The 20348-nt window shown below is 34.2% G+C and overlaps 2 protein-coding genes across 2 annotated transcripts in view; both read left to right on the top strand.

Moving 5' to 3' along the window:
• Window positions 1-7183, top strand: part of LOC131034967 (uncharacterized) — a 97160-nt gene extending 89977 nt beyond the window's left edge. Inside the window, exons 7-8 of the mRNA XM_057966587.2 lie at window positions 6026-6255; window positions 6570-7183. Coding sequence (XP_057822570.1) covers window positions 6026-6255; window positions 6570-6617 — 278 coding nt within the window. The 3' untranslated portion in view covers window positions 6618-7183. The remainder of the gene's footprint in view (window positions 1-6025; window positions 6256-6569) is intronic.
• Window positions 7184-18835: 11652 nt separating this feature from the next.
• Window positions 18836-19991, top strand: LOC131034970 (uncharacterized). The gene has a single exon (XM_057966590.1). It carries the CDS (start codon window positions 19246-19248, stop codon window positions 19672-19674), a length of 429 nt encoding a protein of 142 aa, XP_057822573.1. The 5' UTR covers window positions 18836-19245; the 3' UTR covers window positions 19675-19991.
• Window positions 19992-20348: the final 357 nt, after the last annotated feature.

Below are 20348 nucleotides of genomic sequence, written 5' to 3'. Positions count from 1 at the left end.
GGATGGATGAATTTCTTCAAAGAGACCTAAGTGGTGGGAAAAACTCATTGGTGATGTTTGGGATGATGAAATGATTGAAGGCAAATCATCCAGAGGGAAGAGCAGGTAGAACATATCATCCAAAGGGAAGAACAGGCAGAACGTAGCTAACTTTACTCTAATGGCTAACATTCAGAGTGTTTATGAACCCCAGGATTTCGCAGAGATCAAATTTAAACCTGAATGGGAAAATGCCACGGAAGTTGAACATCGAAGTCTTATGAAGAATGAGTCTTGGGTTCTTTCAGATCTTCCATCACAGAAGGAACCCATTGGCTAACAAGTGTACAAAGTCAAGTACAAGTTTGATGGTTTACTTGACAAATAACTCTTCTTTAAGGAGACTTTTGTGTTGAATTTTGATGATTAGAGATGTAAGCAATCAGATATGTTAATTGGGTGCACACACACATATTGTCTATTCATTGATTATATGTGTTCATCAATTCAATTATATATATGTTGGTGGTGTCCCTTCACTAGGGGTCACCTTTTGGCCCAATAATTATATTATGTTATTATATAACATAATTATATTATTATATTATTGTATCATAGTAATATAATATAATCTTCAATAATATAAGATAATTATAATTATATTATTATATTATTATATTATATAACCTCAATAATAATAATAATATAATTATTATGACATAATAATTATATTATCACAAATATTATCCCAATATAATAATTATAATGCCTATCAATATAATTATTATATCACAATAATTATCACAATTAATAATATTATATTATCAATATAATCACAAGCTTTGTGTTATTTAAGTAGGCTCGTGGATTCCAACCACAGCTACAATAAAATCAACACTCCCTCTTAGCTAGAGAGGAATCCTACTTGACATCTTCAATAAGTAATAACACCTTATAGTAAACACAATAGCTCCATTTATTGTGTGAGAGAAAGATATCACCTCACTGTGATATCAGAGGTTATGGCATATCCACAGATATCACGTCACATGATATCCACCATAACCACATAATGTAATATCCACCATTATGGCTTGTCCACGGATATCACGTCTCACGATATCCACCATTATGGCATTTAAGGATATTACTTCATGGCATGTCCATGGATATTACGTCACATAATATCCACCATGAATATCTCTTTATGTAATATCAACCATCATGGATTATCCACGGATATCATGTCTCATGATATCCACCATCAGCAAATATTACTTCAAGAGATATCAACCATCATGACATATCCACATATATCACGTCTCATGATATCCATCATGATGGTAAAATCAATATTGTAAGATCGTCACCTTACAATAAAGATCACATATACAAGTGTTCATCATTGAGAGATCGTCACCTCCCAATGATGTTCACAGGGGCCCATCAAGCACTGAACCAATGAAGTCATGGAGTCACACACATGACGATAATCATGAACCATATCAGATTATACATTAAACATCTTAGGGAATATATTAGTACTATTGAAAACAAATCAATATTGCCGAGACTCAATCTCAACTAGGGCTACATTTTCTACCATACCTTGCTTACCTCAAAAGTATGCAAACTTTATTCTAGAGAGAGGCTTGGTGAGGGTATCTGTAGTTTGTTCATCTGTACTGATATATCTCAATTGAATAACATACCTTTCCGCTTGATCTCTGCATGCCTTGACCTTTCATGAAATACAAGGTTGGAGTTTGCATCACTCTTGGTGAATCCCAAGCTCACCAAGTATCCATCCATCCAGGGATATCACATGGAACTCTATCTCGTAAATCATAGATTCTTCTAACTGTTACAATTTCCTGATCACTAGAGAGACCATCTAGACATGGTCCACTCCCTCTGAACCAATATGACCAAGATCCTTGGAAGTTAACTGAAGCAGACCCTCTAGCTGCTCCCTCTGAAGCTCCAAGTACTTTCATCAACCTCCTGACCTCCTCATCCAAGGTTGCCTCTGTTGGTTTGTCAGACTCCCTCCGAATCTCCAAGTATTTGCATCAACCTTCAGATCTCGTCCAAGGTTGCCGCTGTTGGTATCATATTTGTAGTGGCCTTGTAGTCCATGATAGTTGCAGCTGATGCAAGGACATTCACAGAACTTGATTCCTTTTTGTAGGCCTTGTGCTTAGAACCAACAACAAAAGCTAATGTATCATTACTGTCAGTTGCATTTGCATCGGCTACATTCACAGTTTCTCCTTTATTTGAAGTGGAAATAGTATTCAAATCCATTCCTAATAGGATACTATTCTGTCGATTAAATTACCATCCTTTGCAACTGTGACTTCTGCACTTCTTCTGTTATGCTTGTCATTGTCTACAAGGGCACTAGATGTGACAACAACATCTATAGGACCCGACACCGGTGGACTGCCAATTATCGCACCAAAAGGAAGGGGTCCAAAGAAGATCACTCATGAATTAATGAGCCTGAACATATCGGAAGAGAGATAGCCACGTTCACTAGCGATGAAGAAGCCAACATGATGTTTAATAGAATACATGATCACCATCAATATATTTATGTGTATGCGAGCCTCCAATAACTTCTGTAGGTTTAGGCTAAACAAGAAAGTCAATAGTGAATCCACCACAAAGCACTATCGCCTCTTGCACAGATCTTCAATTGATGGCATTGAAGGACGATCATCAAACCATACAATTGAAAGATATCATGTGCTGATTATAGTGCATACAAGCCACACAACAAGTCGACTCAAGAAGATTGCAGATTTGAAGCCCACTGTTACACAACACTTATTTTCTCTTACAATCTAAGAAGCTTTCATTTTCTTGCCAAGGAATTATAGGATAAATTTGGGCATCTTCTAATAGAGTAGAATAAAACATCAGCAGACAACTACACCCTTCAACTTTAATATGTGGATTGGCGGATAGCCGCTTCTGACATAGGCGTTGATCAACTCTATGAAACGACAGACATACACCGTCTTGGAATTGCAGTCACAAGATCTCAATGAACCTGACTGTAGCTCTGCCATGTAAGAAGCAAATATAAATAGTTTTCTGGCCTCCTCTGCAATACAATCGATATCCACTTATGCCATATGAATATTATTTGTCATTAATGATTCCTTTGCCTTGCAACAATCAATATCCACTATGATCGCTGCATACGAGGGACAATGATATCCACAACTGCTTCTAAATTCCCTTCTTAATAGAGTCGTCGTTTTTGGTTTAGCACTAATTTCTTGGTCAATTCTCATATCTGTAACCATATCGCTGTCACTGTATGTTTATTCACTGACCTGCTATTGTCATCTATCTTTGACTACCATATTCATGAAGACTTGCCCAAAATAAAAGTCACGGAGGCTACGTTAAACTCCCAATCTTTAACAGATACATCCTTTGCGTCAGAAAACAAGGCAATGACGACATTCCTTGATGAGCTCAGCCCAGGTGAATACAAGTGCTATTCATCTGTTATCGGAATATATGCATCATCACGACACCAATAGGAAGTATCGATCGATAACAGAGTCCCAGATGGAATGAATATGGAAGCGACTTCCTTTTCTTCTCTAAACACCCCCAATAAATGTAGCGATGCCAGTAATGGGAGAGATGAGCCATCTCTGTGAATATATTACAAATGCGAAGGCAACAACAATAATGGAGAACCTCCAAAATTTGTAAACTCTCATTCATGAATGAAATAACCCATATCCATACTAATAATGAAACTTACAAATGTCCCCAACAAGATCATTAACTCTGTCTGATATCGGGTCATCCTTCTAGGATACTGGGTTGCTTGGCCATGTGGTGTTTCGTCCAGGCATGGTCAAGATTTCTGAGCTTTTTTCGTTCTCCAGTGTGCCTTCAGACACTTCGCCCATCCATGATGCTCACATCTATTGCCAGCTTTCTTCCGATGCTATGAAGGAAACTTACATCTCTGATCAAATTTCGGAACCTCGCTCTGATACCATGTTGAATTTTGATGATCAGAGATGTAAGCAATCAGATGTGTTAATTGGGTGCACACACACATATTGTCTATTCATTGATTATATGTGTTCATCAATTGAATTATATATATGTTGGTGGTGTCCCTTCACTAGGGGTCACCACTTTTGGCCCAATAATTATATTATGTTATTATATAACATAATTATATTATTATATTATTGTATCATAGTAATATAATATAATCTTCAATAATATAAGATAATTATAATTATATTATTATATTATATAACCTCAATAATAATAATAATAATATAATTATTATGTCATAATAATTATATTATCACAAATATTATCCCAATATAATAATTATAATGCCTATCAATATAATTATTATATCACAATAATTATCACAATTAATAATATTATATTCTCAATATGATCACAAGCTTTGTGTTATTTAAGTAGGCCTGTGGATTCTGACCACAGCTACAATAAAATCAACATTTTGCTCCTTTATTAATATCGAATATCATGGTAATCGTTTGCCGTGTCAATACTTTTTGTAATAAAATCAACATAACCAAGCAAGTGGAAAAGCCCAAAGAAAATTGAAGCTCCAATGCTAATATTATTGTCTTATGTTGACCTTCTTTACCTCTTAATTGGTCTATTGTATGTTAATTACGTATCTGGTACTGAATTCTTTGTAAACCTTGCCTTCAACAAATGCCTATACCGCGTGCAATCTGCTAGTAGAGCAGCTTTCTAATTAATATCTTTTTTCAATAGCTTTGCATGTATATTATATATTTCTTAATTACTCAACCTTTAGCTAAATGTCTTTCAAGTTTCCCCAGTAGGCTATATTGCCTGCAGCACACGTTCTTTATTATGCTTGACTTCTAGCCTAATAGGAACATGCTACATCAACTCTGAGGATACGTTATCATGATCATTACAATATCATAACAGCGTTCCTTGTCTGATTGTTGAGAAACTTTAGGCTGCATGTTTTGTGCTTAGAAATCTGTCAGACTCCAGGGTGGTTCTAGTGGGTTGGAAGTTGGTGATTTCCCTCGACTAAAATATCTATTGCCAGAGCAATGTGGTGGTCCATACTGTATGTAAGACAGTGAGAGTACTTCATTTCTTTTTAGAAAAGTGCATCATTTGCCTTATCACTTTGGAAATTTGTGGTTCCACCTTTAGTTTGCTTTGTCCAAAACAAATAGTTTTATGGATTTTTTTTAACACCGCGTATGATTTAATGATAACTGACAACATATTAGTCAACTCGTAACTCTAAACCACAACAATTGAAGTAAATTTAAGGCCATTCTATAGTATAAAAGCACAGATAAAGCATTTAAGGAGTCTTCGGTTTAAAATTGCAACAAAAATCTGGCATAAATATTAGAAGCAACATTTCTTAAACTGAAGAAATACAATAAAATAAGGGCCAAAAATGGCTAGAAATATTTTTTGAAGGTAAACCTTGAACCTTCTGCAGTAGTTAATTCTTTCTAGCCAAACTCTAGTAGCTTAGTTGGTAGGTTTGCATGCTAATGGGAAGTTGACCCACTTTTAATTAATTGTATTTGATATAAGGTAGAGAAGACATATTTCTTGTTAATTTCCAAACGAATCTTCATTTCCATTTTCACCCAATTAAGACTTAGTACCCTGAGGTTGGTTTTTGCATTTTACTGCTTATATTGGTAGCAAGACTTGCAATTATTTTGGATAGTTATTTGCAGAAGGGTGCAATGTGGTATTAGCTCTGCATTATAGTCATGAGATTCACAGCAGAAGTGGGATTAAATAGTCATTTTGAGAATGAAATTGTCAATCAGTAAAGTAATACACGACTATTAGAAATCACATAGGTTGCCAAAGTCTGTTATAGGTTTTTAATATATACTTTCCATCTTGTGAATAGAAGAGTTTTCCATTGATTACATTGGTTCTTGGGTCAAACTTAAGTGGATGATATCATGAGGGTAGTTGATATGAACATGTTTTAAAATGACAGTTCGGCGACATGTACCTCGACTTGTGAACAAACGAGGTCGTCGATCAAAAATTCCAAAAGATGAGTCCAACAATGAATGTTCTTCTGGTGTGGTTGAGAATTCAGATTTGGTTACAATTAATGCGGAAGGTAATGAAAATTCAAGCAAAGCAATAGATGAGATCACTGAAGGATTGAAAGAGCTTCGTCTATTCCCAAAGTTGGAGCATAGGCGTCGACATGTTGGTCAGGTAATATTTCCTTTCTTTATTTCCTTTTTGCCGCTTTACACTATTACATTTCTTCATACCTTTGCATATTTCTTTTTGGGCATTAGCTTGGAGATTCCATAGTTATACACTTATACTTCTCAGAGGATTCAGGCTATGCATTCAGTGGTTCTTTGACCACGTTTTGGTCATATGTGGATGTTCAATTGTCAATATAATCTCCTACGTTCTATGTTAAGGCATTCTTTTTGTATTAGCTTGGTTCAGTTGAAGTATAATCTCTGGGCTTGAAAAAAATATTGAGCTACATTTAATGTCTAGGAACTACTTTGCAGGTTTTCTTGAGGGGTGACAGTGTTGTAATGGTAAGACGCATCCAATAGCATATCAACTGTATGGAAGATTAAAAAGTTCTGAGTTTTCTTGATCCATGAAATTATTTTTGCTTAAAATTGGTTAGGTTTTCTAGATTTCTACATCTCCATCTTCCTTTAAATTACCGTTAGAGTGCATGCCATGTTATTGTGATTATATGTCGAAATTATCTCATTTGGCTTATTGTAAAATTGTTTTTCCTTACACATATATAGATAAATAATTTTCAAAGGATTGCTATGCCGTGTAAATTTTCATAGAAAGGGATAGAAATCATCAGATGCCAGATCAAATATTTATGGTAGGCTACAGCTCCAATTAACAAAAGTTGAGACTAAATCCATTGGTAATTTGTTTTAAGGATTTTTATCTGCTATGGGCCAAGCATTAAGGCTACGCTGTAAAATATTTCTTCTCTTTTCTGACATTAACTATAACTTTAAGCACCTTTAAATAAACTCATTTGGAGTTTCAAGAGCCCAGAATAATTCATCTTGTTGGACAGGAGTGCATTGTTCTACTCAATTTCACGGAATATGATTCAATTTATTATTCACTCTGAATTTGGGAATAATTTTTGCTGTTGTGTACCAAACACTATGGTGGGATATTCAATAGATTTTAAGCTGTGTTTGCAATCATATTCTATTTTATATGTGAAAGATAAAAGTTTACTTCCTAATCTTGTAAGAGTGAATCTAATTTCTATTTAATTATTATATCAAACAAACCAGATTTCTTACGATATTTAGAAAATGATGAACATTTAGTCTTGATTTGAATATACTCAATCATTAGTGTTGGGAACAAAAATTTAAATGAACTGTGCTATGGAAATTAATTGATAATTAAGTTTGAAAAAAATATTTGTATTGAAAATGGAAGGCAAAAATGGACTTAGGAGAGCTGTAGAAGCATTTTTGGAGATCTTGGTGCTATTGGACACAAATTTGTTTTTGGTGGTATTGGACACATTTGTTTTTGGTGGTATTGGACACATTTGTTTTTGGTGGTAGTCATGTCTGAAGATTGGTCATTTCTGTCTATGTTTGGTGCTTGTGTTTGGGTGTATCGTACGCATTGCCACAACTACAAATGCTATGTAACTTTTAGGATTTTTTCGTTTATTTTTTCAAAGCCCTTGTGTTTGTGCAAATCTCTAACGTAATGATCAGATAACTTTGAAGGAAGAAAACATTGGTTAATGCTAAGAGAAAGTGGTAACCCTAAGTGGTATAGGATTCTAAATAGAGGGGTGTGTGCAACTGATATGGATGAGAGATTAGGAGATGGAATGATCACAATGATATATAATGAGAAATGCTAAAGTGGAAGTTAAAAGATTCATACCTAAAACAAAGAATGGGGAAATGATTTTTGAAACAATTGTTTTATGACATCAATGGTAGGTAAATTCAAATGGGAAAATGGAAAGGAGAGAATAATGGGAGTATGGTGGAAAGGTTCAGTTATGGCCAAAGGGGAGATTTAAAACACACTTTATTGAAGATCTAGTGGAGCACCTTTGATTTTGCAAGATCACAACACAAGTTTTAGTATGAAGATAGAAGAAGTATAAGTAGAATCAAGTTAGTGTGTGAATTGTCCGGACCTTCAAAATGAAGGTGATACTAAGTTTTTAGAAGGATCCTGACCAAGCAACTATCATAAAATGTAGTAAGAATAAGGGATGTAATGGTCATTCAAGTCAAAAATCAAATTTGAATATGGATGAGTGCTCAAGGGTGTTAGTATTTTACAAATCACTTTTCCTTTTTTAAGGGGTAGGTAGAAGACAAAATAAAGTTGTGTTACATATCAATAATAGGTATTTTGGCTTGAGAATGGGTAAAATGATACCTAAATATAATCATGGGAATGGATACCAACATGAGAAAAATGGTATACATAAGTAATTTAGCAGGCATGAAATATATAAAATGATAAAAGTGGGAAAGGCGGGAGGAGGTTGGATCACGGTATTTGCATGTGTAAGTGAATTAAAATTAAAAAACTTGTGGGAGGGTTTGAGAGTAGGTAGCAAGAAAGAACGCATAAAGCATAGTTGCGTAAGGTAGAAGAGAAAATGAGGAAGAGGGAAAAAGAGATATCATATGCCTAGGAGATCATTATGAGAAAATGTGTAGAGTAGAGAGAGCATGTGATGCACGATAGAAAGTATATGAGAATGATGTATAGGTTAAGTAAATTTAAAAATAAGAGAAGGAAATTGGAGAATAAATTTGCAACAAAAATAAAAAGGTAATGGTATGTGAATTAGGAAGACAAATGGAAGACTAATTAATAAAGCTTAGATTCAAAAACAAGCATTAAGAAGTGAACCTTAGCATTAAGAAGTGAACCTTGGCATTGAAGGCGTGAAGGCATAAGAGGTAAATATTATAGAAATGCGTTTAAACAAGAGAGAATGAAGGGATATGTGGAAGTGGAGTTTGTCCTAATAAGATGATAATATTACGATTACCATGTAAGATCTTCATCCTTCACCTTCATAGAATATCAAATGGACAAATGAATAAATGGGAAGTAATACATGTGAATCAACAAATAGTTGTTAGTGTGTTTATATGCTGTGAGGTAAAGTGTCTTATCAGAAACTAGGGATCGAAAGAATAAGAATAATAAAAATATTTCACAAATAAAGTGATAATTATTTGTGTATATTAGAGGGGCACCAAGCATAGTGAGAATTGAATGGAACTAGCTATTGGAATGGAGTGTGAGGGAAAGGAGCATGCATGAATTAAATTTTGTTTTTTACATAAAAGGGAGTCCATTTTATAAGTTAAAATTTAAACATCAATTTTTTTTTTAATAATGGATAAGTATAGATTTGGGTGAAAAGAGAAAAATGTAAGTCATTTTATTTTGCAAGTTAAGATTGAGAAGAGTGGAGAGAAACATGCCAACAAGATGAATGCACAAGGGTATTTGTATATAATAGGTATCAAGATCATGTTGTTGCTACGGAGGAACACTCAAAGATGAGTGCCGAGATCCTAGTCATGTTTTTGATGAAATTTTAAGTGTTTAAGGAATTTATTTCAAATTTAGTGCATAAGCTGGGTGCTAATTGTGTGGGAGGAACCATGTAAGTGGTAAGTACTAAAATCCTAGTCTTAAAATTATGGAGATTTTTTTTTTCTTCTAATTTTTATGAGGGAGAGGGGGGAGGGGGTGATGACATGATTTGGAAACTAGTGCTTGGTTGTGGTGCTAGTGCTCAAGGTGAGTGCTTATGCCCAAAGTGGGTGTTAGTGGCCTCCCATGTAGTAACTTTAAATATTTGAAAATTAATTTGAATTTTAGGAAAATATATGATATTTTAGAGATTTATGATTGATTCCTATTTAACATTTTGGAGATATTAAAATTTGAAAATTGTTGATTTTGATTATATCTTGTTTTCTTTTGTAGGTGATGTGTATGACCTAGTAGATATTGGAGTGAGATTGCATAATATGGTTTTAAAATCATTGTGGGTTAGGGGCGATTGATAAGGATAAGGCCTTATTAATGAGAGTGGGATCAAGACATGTGTTGAGTTGCTAGAAATGAAGTAGCCCAACAAGATGTTGAGAATGATAGTAGAGAGATGGGATTTCAACACACGTGTCTTCATACTATTTATAGGGGAGATGATCCTCATGCTAGAGGATGTGGCAGATTTTGAGATTACCTCTTTAGTATATAGTTGAAGTGCCTACGAGATATGTCAAGTTGAGAATTGTGTCAAGTCTACTCTTGGTGTGTGTTGTGAGTCATTAAAGCTTGCAGAGAGGAGCATAGATGGTGGGAAGCATAATATCTACCTTTAAGATTTTATGTTAGGAGATGCACCATGAGAGCGTAAGATGATGATCTCTCTTATAGCTTCATCAATAGTCATAGATATGAGTAATGTGGTGATTCATAGAGGTCTAGTGCACCTCATAGAGGTGATGGAGGTAAAGGTTGTGATGTATTCCTAGGGTTGGTGCATTTTAATGCATCTATATAATGACATTCAATGATTTGTTTGGGGAGAGGGCTAATGTATCAAATGAAACTTCTTATAATAGGATTGCGCATTTGAGCACATTTCCATCATGAGGTTATAGGGACAAACAAGTACGCTACTTAAGGAATAACATTTACATACAGGTGGGGGATATCATGTTGAGGTAGAGTGGTGTAAGGCAATTGGTTTGTGAGTATTAACAATATTTAGAGGTCCAATAGAAACATATAGGGTGAATTGTGGATTTTGTATGTTTCTAGAGGATTGGGAGGGCTTGTTAGTACAAAGAGTGGCATGGTTTGTTCTTGGAGTAATTTTATTATTAGTGTTCAAGACACTAGTTTAAGGTAGTGCATTTGATATTGGTGGTAGTGCATTTGGTACCCTTTGTGCCCACTATGATGTTGTGAGTAATGTGCACCTTGGGAGGGAGAGGTGTGGATACCATTCTTCAAATAGTTAGAGATAAATGCCAATGAGAAGGATAAGGTAATGGAAGCAAAGGATGTAAATGATGTAAGTGTAATTGATGAGTGGTGTCAATAGTGGGATATGCGACAACTAACATTGTTATTGCTAATGGTGAAAATAAAGATTTGAGAGAGATTAAGTAGATATAAATGGGTTACTGGGACGCAGTTAGGATGAAGAGGTTATTGCAAATAACAATATGCATAACTCAAAGGTTAGATGGGATATGCTTGAGGTAGTATGCATGGGAGGATAGGACACCCTTGTGGAAGGAAAGGAGGTTATGTTTAGAAGGATGAGAAAGTTGTTATAGATATAGAGTTGCTTTGAGTCATCTTTGATCTTGAGTCGTTGTGAGATTGAAATATGAATCACAAAAACTTCTATTGATTATTATTTATGTGTGATCTTTAGAATAGAAGACACATAAGAATTGTTGTGGTGTAACTTGTATATAAGAGTGGAAAATACTCATCATTCATTTGTTGACATAAATTGTGCATAACAATACTAAGATAGGAAATCTCCTAATGATGCTTGGGTTTCTACTTTGGCTAGATTAGATTCTTTGGTGACAATGAAAGAATCTTTTGTTGCCACTAAGGATGCTTCTTTGATTCATGCTGCTGTGATACCGAATGCTGTTGTCCCCTCTATTGAAAACGGGTTGCTGCCTCTTAGCTTGTCGGTTTCTTCGTACGTTGTTACAACTTTTGTCCCTCCTGTTAGTGGCGATCCTGTGTCCGCGACGGTGGTACCTGTTACCTTGCCAAGTGCTTGAAAGGGTGCTGGCACAACTTCTGCTGGTTGTGTCTCTTTGCTCGCGACAGTTGTTGCTCCCTCTTCTGGTACCATTTTTTTCACTCTGAAAAGATCGGTGCCAGGTCCTTCGGATTGGTCTTTTGCGACAGCTAAAGTTGAAGATGGTTGGATTACTATTAAGGGAAAGCATTCAAAGACGTCCAAGCCCTCTTTTGATATGATTCTTCGTTCCCACAAGGCCAAATGAGAGCCTTGTAGTGGGTTGTTTGGGCCGGTTTTACTGGCCCTGCTGTCTTTTGGGGCAGTTCTTGTCTTTGTTTTTGGTTGTTCTATCTAGCTGGGCTTTCAAAGCTTTATCTTTCTTTTAATCTTATGTAAAGGGTTTCGGGGCCCGTTCAAAACCCGTTTTCACTTAATCAAAAACAATCCTAAGATGAGGATTGATGAGGGAGTGTGGTCCTTGACGGAGGTTGACGAATTTTCTAGATGGCTTGAGCAACATAAAGGTATTTGGAGGACACTTTGATACAACATGAGTAGAGTGGAAGGGTTTGGAAGGATGGTATGGTAGAGTCCTTACAAGGGGGAGAGAAATGCTCATATATGACTAGCCATGAGCATTTAATAATTGACTCTATCCATGAACTTGTTGAGTAGTAGGGTGGAGAGAGTTGTGGCAAGGAGGGATGAGTTGTAGAGAGAGATTAACTATAGGAGATATAGGAGATGAGGGCCAAGCATTAGATATGTTTTTTGATATTTATCGAATTGACATGTGATATTACTTCAAAATTTTGCTTTACTATCTTATCTCTCCATTGATCAATTTCATATAGGAAGCTCTATTTTTAGTTTCCATAGATCATATACCCAAACCCATTTAGTTTATCAGTTTTTAAATGATATGTGGTTTTTGTTCCTTGTTTAATCATACTCAAATTTGTAAAACAACTAAACAAAATGCTTCCAGTGTAACCATATAAAATCCACAACCCCACAAGAAAGGCATCCCATTCTAAAATTAAGTTATAATTCCAATATCAAATGTTAAGAATACAATAAATAGATATGATAAAAGCATAAATGAATAGTGCTCAAATTTGATTAGTAAATATGATAAAACTATCAATCTTTGTTAGTAAAAGCAAGTTGGTGATGAAACTATGATATTTGTGGGGATGTAGCCATAAACTTGAGTGAATGAATCAAGAAAACTAATTAATAATAAAATAGAAGAATACTAAAGTGCAATAGGACTAGGGTTTTATCCATAGAGATATAAAAGAGAATTTTTACAAGCTAGGATGACTAAAATTGTAAGGATCTTATTAGAAAAAAGGAACACTCCAACATATTTTATACCAAATACTAAAATATCAAGGTAAACAACACAATAGAGATATTAACCATGCAGTGATTTATTCCATGAAAGTGACTAAAACAATAAATTTTACTAATGAAATAATTAAGTAAGCAAAAATTGACAAACTCATAAAATTCAAACCATATAGACTCTAAATTTACATGGAGAAAACCTTTTGAGAAGAAAACAACACCACCTAAAGATACTTGAGCTTGTTTTATTCTAAATAATGTAGTACAACACGTAATCCACTTATCCCTTTCATAGTATTTTGAAAGCATAAGAGTACCTAGGAAAGAAGCTTACAATCCATTATACCATGTCTTCTATATTAAAACTAGCAATTGCACCTTAGTGTGCAATGTGTACGCCGAATAGTTATGGAAGGTCAATTTAAATAAAAAATTGGCCTATTTTTTGCATGCATTTGTGTAATGCATGAGACAAATTGGTAGGTCATATAACAAAAGTCTCAAGTAGATAAGTGATAGCTTCAAATCAATTATACATCTACTTGCATGGATCTAAACATGATTGAAATGAAACATTTCAATTGATAACATTATCAAGCTGCATTACCAATAGGATCATGTTATGTTTGCAATAAGGAGAGAGGGGGATAGTGAGAGATATAGAGGGGTAACGATATAGAGATAGAGGAACATAGAGATGGAGATTGAGATTGAAATGGAGAAGGAGATGAATATGGACATGAGATGGAGAGAGAAAGAGAGAGAGGAGAGGGATAGATACAGATGGAAGAGATAAATATATAGAGGGAGAGATAGAAATATAAAGATAGATATAGGAAGTGATATATAGAGAAAGGGAGAGATATAAGGGTAGATAGAGATGGAGAGATAATGAAATATAGATAGAAGGAGAGATGGAATAAAGAAATGGAGAGATAGAGCTAGAGCGACAAATAGATATAGTGGGATAGGAGGATAGATAGAAAGAGAGAGATTGTGATATAGAGTGATAAAGAGTTAGAGATAGAGATAGAGAGATAGATATGAGATAGGAAGGGAGATGGTGAGAGATAGAGATATGACATTTAAATCTCGGAAGTATACGAGAATATGTGTGTAAAGATGCATGGACCAATTTATAACTAACACATCAACAAAGATGTTGACATAGGTTGACACCTAGTATGGTGGGTATACCTTTGATAAATCTTTGGATCAATGGTAATAATTTTAATAGAATAATAAACTATTTCTAATCAATGTGTATAACCTCATTAAATGACAAAACATAAAACATGATCTATATAATTATTTTAAAAATTTAAAAAATGATTATAAATGCATTAATAAAATAATGTATATCCTTGATTTATTTATTCACCTTTCAAAAATTAATTCATAAAAATAAAATTCTATGACTAAAATAATAAATAGAAGTGTAACGATCTCTATAAAGAAAAGAATAGATTTAAGTTAAAACTACTTTTTGTATGTTTTTAGACATTAAAACATCCACTTGTCAAAAAAAAAAATTAAAGAAAAGCCAAAAAAACAGTTGAAAATGGCAACCAAATTTTTTAGAAGACATGGCATCACATTTTTTCTATAATTTCATCAAAAGAACAAAAAACTTGCTAAAAATATGTTTAAAGGAAGAAAATTTGCTAACAAATTGAAGCATACAAGGAAAGTACATTACACTTCAAAGAAATATGTACTTGAAACAAAAAGTGGATTTCCAAATGCTTCATTTGTAACACAAAAACATGGACTACGAAATGGTAGGAAGATTTACAAAATGGAAAAACCAATTGCTCCAAATTATTATTATGGTTCCATTGCATCGCTTGTCATATGTGGATTGTCCCATTAGGTTAGAATATGTTTGCCCAACATAAAAAAAATGTTTTTCTCATGTTGCATGGCATTTTCACCTAGACTTGTAGAGTCCATGGAAAAATATTTGTATTTTGTCTTAGCATATTCCATGTACCACAAGCATTACTAACCAATAGTCTATCGATGGGTCCTCAAAATTCTATTTGATCATGGATGTGTAACTTAACATCCAATGTTTATTTTCTTCACATGTTTTGCTATTTGAATATCAATAGCATATGTGGATAGCTTTCGGATAAAAGCTAAACTTAATATTATCAATTATTATTAAATTAACCATAAGCATAATAAATCTAAAAAATATAAACTTATAGATTTAATAAAATATTTTTTGAATTTTATATTAAAATTACTAAACTTAAATCTTAGCTTTTATATTAAAAAAATAAAATAAAATTTTAAAAATTTAATATTAATTAAATTTGTAGAAAAATTAATACATAATTTTAAATTGAGATAAAACATTTTTAATTTTATTTAAATTAAACTATTTAAAAAAAATAAATTTGATCTAATTTAATTTGGAGTGCTATTATTTAGATGCTAAGTGAATCTTTCCTAAATGCCAAATAACTAAATTTACTTTCTGCTCGGTTTCCAAAATGTTGAGGCTTCTACCAAAAGTAAATTTCACTTTATCTACACTAGAAGATTGTTGTATTAAGTAAAGCTAATACTGGTGAGAAAGGGAGAGATCCATGAACGCATGGAAGATGCCTATTCGAATGGACCGTTCAGAAGGTTGTAATCGACTATTGCTTGACTATGTCTTAATCATAATATGAGTTGATATTGTTTAATTAATCAAACTCCCTCTTTTGAGATGGATTGCTCAATGCCTTCAATGATTCTTCCTTGGCTAGCGATCTATTACTCTTTACTAATATCGATAAATACCTTGCACAAATAGAATGAAGAATGTGTCGGACTTCACGTTTTTAAAACTATTGAAAGTCAAATCAAATCAAATTAAATGCAACCTGTATAGTATTGCATGTTCACCGACAGTAGAAGTAGTCGTACTCGTACTCCATATATTTGTACAAGATTTTCTGCACCGGAAGCGGTGATGGCCGAGAAAGGGTGAAGTGGTGTGCGATATTTTTTCCACGGAAACAGGTGAGGAAGTAGTAAAACAACGAAAAATCGCGAGTAAATACAATCAGACAAGTAGCCTCCCACGTGCTTACAAGTAAATGGTAGATCATTTTTTCACAAGTAGGAAATGTATTTGCATAGGAAACTGTGGGAAGCGTACGAAATTGTATGGGGAATTAAGCCCTTACAATGTATTCGTAGTCCTGTCATTTATTTACACGTACAACTAGTGAAAAAATCTAACGGACAAAATTGTTTGAATCGTCTTGCATGTTGTATTGAGGAGGTTGAACCGTCGATAAAAAAAATTAGATCGTCCATTTCATTGTAGGAGACGCCTTCGGCGTAAAAATCAAAAAACAAAAAACTATAAAGTAGTATCCAAATACATGAATCAAAACTACGAGTCATGGGAAAAAATCAACACCCTTGTAGTCATGGTCAAACATTTTGGAATAATATGCAACACTTCTTACGCCTCTTACACATCTTACACACCTCTTACATGTCATAGATTTTGTCAGAATGGTCAAATTGACCAAAATCCTAGTTCCAGACACTTGATGAGGGCATTCAATGTTTGTTTCATAGCCACTAAATTGAGATGATGCTTTGTAACTCCTAATTTTGACCATTTTAATATAATCGAGCCTTATTTAATATATTTTTACACAATATCCCAAGTATCTTAGAAAATATATATAAATAAATGATGCCCCCTCCTATACACGGCCATTCAATTTTGCCCACTCAAACATGTTTGAAGACCATAGATTATTTATATTTATATAATCAAACATAATTAATCAGGACTTAAGATTACAAGGTGTGTGACGACCCTTATCCTAACATATTGAACAATGAAATTTCCTTAATGATGTCAATCCTTGCAAAGAGTAGGAAAAATATGGAGGACATATGCCTTCGGAAAAATACTAAAATCTAAGTACAAGGAAAATACAATAGTGGCATCTACTACGTGTTTTGATAACGAAAATAACTATCTATTGTGCCTTTTTTTTCCTTTTGTATTGTTGTATGTTGCTATTTATTCTATTCTTATGTATTCATCCAATTATATTTTGAATACGAAAAGGGACAAGGATACAAACTATGGTAAATTGATAGATGTTTGAACAAAAAATAACAACTTTTGAATATTGAGGACATGACCATGCACAATTCTATCCAAGAAACAATATTGTAGAAATGATAACATCGAAGATAATTATACAATGAAAAGTGAAATGAAATTAACATAATCTAATAATAAGAAATGAAATCGATTTTTTCATATAGGAGAAGGGTACTAGGAGTTGCCCACCCTGACTTTGTGCATCCTAAACTCTTAAACGGTACATCAATTTTTAACATTTTTTTTGGGTTTCTTCATATATGACTTAAGAGCTTATAGCAATTGTTTCGACTTCTAGGTAATTACGACAAATGCAAGATGATTTGTTATGCACAAGGTAAACAAGTGGTCATTTTGAAGTGACATCCAATACACATTCTCTACTATTGTGTTAACGATAAAATTGATCCAATACATATCCTCTAATAAATGTTTTAACCAATATCTATGAATGAATGCTTGAGTAATAATGTGCAATGGTTGGTATACAAGTGTGCAACTATTGGTACATGTGAAATTTTTTAGCAATTTTTTTTTGATGTTGTATTTTTTCATCCACAAAGTCGTTTTAGCTAATTGATATGGGAGCAAAAGCCTTACATTAAAGCGTCTTAAGCTAAGAGCCAAACTCACCTAGGGTACGATCCCGACCTCAACCCTTATGGTGTTGGAGCGTTGCACTTGGTAAGGCTTGATCCCTAGTGGGCTCATTAAGAACATTTCAACTTCACCAATAGACCAAGGACCCATTGGCTTAGTGAACTTTTACTTACCATGTATTAATGAATGATGGATGACTAGGGAAGAGCACTAGTAGTCGTAATAGTTCTAATAACCGTTCATTCCTTGTGCACTCAACCCCAGAATAACTAACTTTAAAGAAACCCAAAAGACGATAACTAAAAGCCCATTAATAAATTTCACATGTACCAATAGTTGCCTACTTTTTAGCATTTTTGGACCATAATTGACCCATTTGTGCACAACTATTGGGGCATTTGTGCATAAGTATTGACAGTTTTAAGTGCATGATTATTGTAACATCTTTAAGTAGGTATTGAGCGGAATTATGAAATGGGTACTTTTTGACCCTTGCACACATAATGGATCCCACAACGTGCGTCGTCACTAACCAGAAGCCAAAACAATAGCTATAAACAATTAAGTCGTATACAAAACAACAACAAAAAAAAGTCGAAATCCAATGTGTTGTTTAAGATCTCTCGATGCACAAACTTAACTATAACTATAACTACTACAAACTTAACTATAACGACTACTGATACGCCTCCTCTACTAAATATTTTCCCCTACTATGCAAAGCAAACTCCAAATAATTACAACAAGTCATAATCATTTTCATTAATCATTAAACAAAAGAAAGTGCTAAACAGGCACTTTTCCTCTCCCCAATTAAATAAACTTATAGGTGAATGGGATGGCGTGTTGTCTTTGGTGGGTTAGAAGCTTCCTTAGTTGAAGATGCAAAGGAAGGAAGGTTCCCGCTCATTGAGAAGTTTGTCTAGTGGTTGGGATCAGATTTCTCGACTCCCAATGCGTTACGCACCACTGTAGTCGAAAATGGCGTCATCAGATGAGCCATTTTCATATACTTCCCGAATATCTTTATCATTTTCTGCCATGCGCGCACCTTGTTAAAGATGGACGTACATATGCTTGTGCGCTTGCCCAGCCTGGCCCCTCGCACGCCTTCCTTACTTTTATATCTCCACGGTTGTAAATTATTCCATTTCCCCCCCTTTTAATAATCACTCTGCGACGCGGATTTGGTTTGAAGAGCAGGTCGGTCAAAGGAAGTAACGCGCCCTTTATTACCCTTCACGCCAGATTTGTTTTCTTCTCAGAGTTAAATTGGCAAGTGGGTCTGTGGAATTTGACAGGAATTTGGGAAAAAATGTCTAAAAATTTCATCTTGTTTGACAAGACTGCTTATTCTGCAAGGATTGTCTTGTTGGTTGACGGTGGGCATAAATTGTTTGAGGATGAAGCAGAAGCAATTTCAGTGGGCGTCAAGGCCTTGGAGAAGGCTAAGCTTTCAAGAGCCCTTTCAATGCCTGTGTTGGAGGAGTTTTGCTGGGCTTCATCCCCTGAATCTTCTCTGTCAATGGTGCATGAAGATGGGGGGGAAATTGAGGGTTTGCTTGATTCAGAGCAGGGGTTTTCTGGAACAGGGGAACCTCCAAGGCAGAGAGTTGCAGATAATTTGAAGAGGCTCAGAGAGATGGTTGGTGGAGGAGAGGTTATGGATGTGGCCCAACTGTTTCAAGAAACTATAAGCTGTGTAAAGAGATTGCAGATTGAGGTCCTCACTGAATTCAAATAGATTTGGGGATTTTTGCCATGTTTTTTTTTTTGCTGGTTTTACAGGACCCTCTGCAAATCTCTGTATATTTTGAAGTTTTCTGGATAATGGGCGCATATAGACTGTATTTTTGAATTAAACGTCTGTTTAGTTCTTGCCTCTGCTGTTCTTACAAATGGTTTGCTTTCATGTACAATTTTACAGTATGGAGGCGGTTTTGATTCACTGGGTAATTGCTGAATTATGGATTTGGGATTTCAGTTACTGCTGAATTCACCAAATAAATTGTATGCTGTCTGTTTTGATAGATCAATAGAGTTAAAAATGAAAAAATGAAATAGTGTGCACTAACAAGTTTGTCTAATTTTATTATGGGACTATTTTTATTCAATTTTTTTATAAAATATTATGGAAGCAAAGTTTTTGGTTCAATTTGATTATTTAAGTATTAGTTGGTTCAATAGTCAATGATAATTTTGGAAGTAATATGATAAGATTTTGACTTCAAACTATTTGTTTTTAATAATGAGATGGTTTCAATAATATTTATGTTATTTCTTTATTTAAACATTAATTGATTCAATAGTCAAACATTCAGTGACAGTTTTGGAAGTAGTAAAATAATATTTGAATTTGGAATCATTTGTTCTGAAAAAGATAATTGTATCAATCATCCTATTACCTCTCTACTCAAC

Source organism: Cryptomeria japonica, chromosome 8 (genome assembly GCF_030272615.1).
Source record: "Cryptomeria japonica chromosome 8, Sugi_1.0, whole genome shotgun sequence".
In the NCBI taxonomy this organism is placed as follows: Eukaryota; Viridiplantae; Streptophyta; class Pinopsida; order Cupressales; family Cupressaceae; genus Cryptomeria; species Cryptomeria japonica.
Note: the sequence above shows the minus strand (reverse complement) of the source record. Positions and strands in the feature narration are given on the sequence as shown.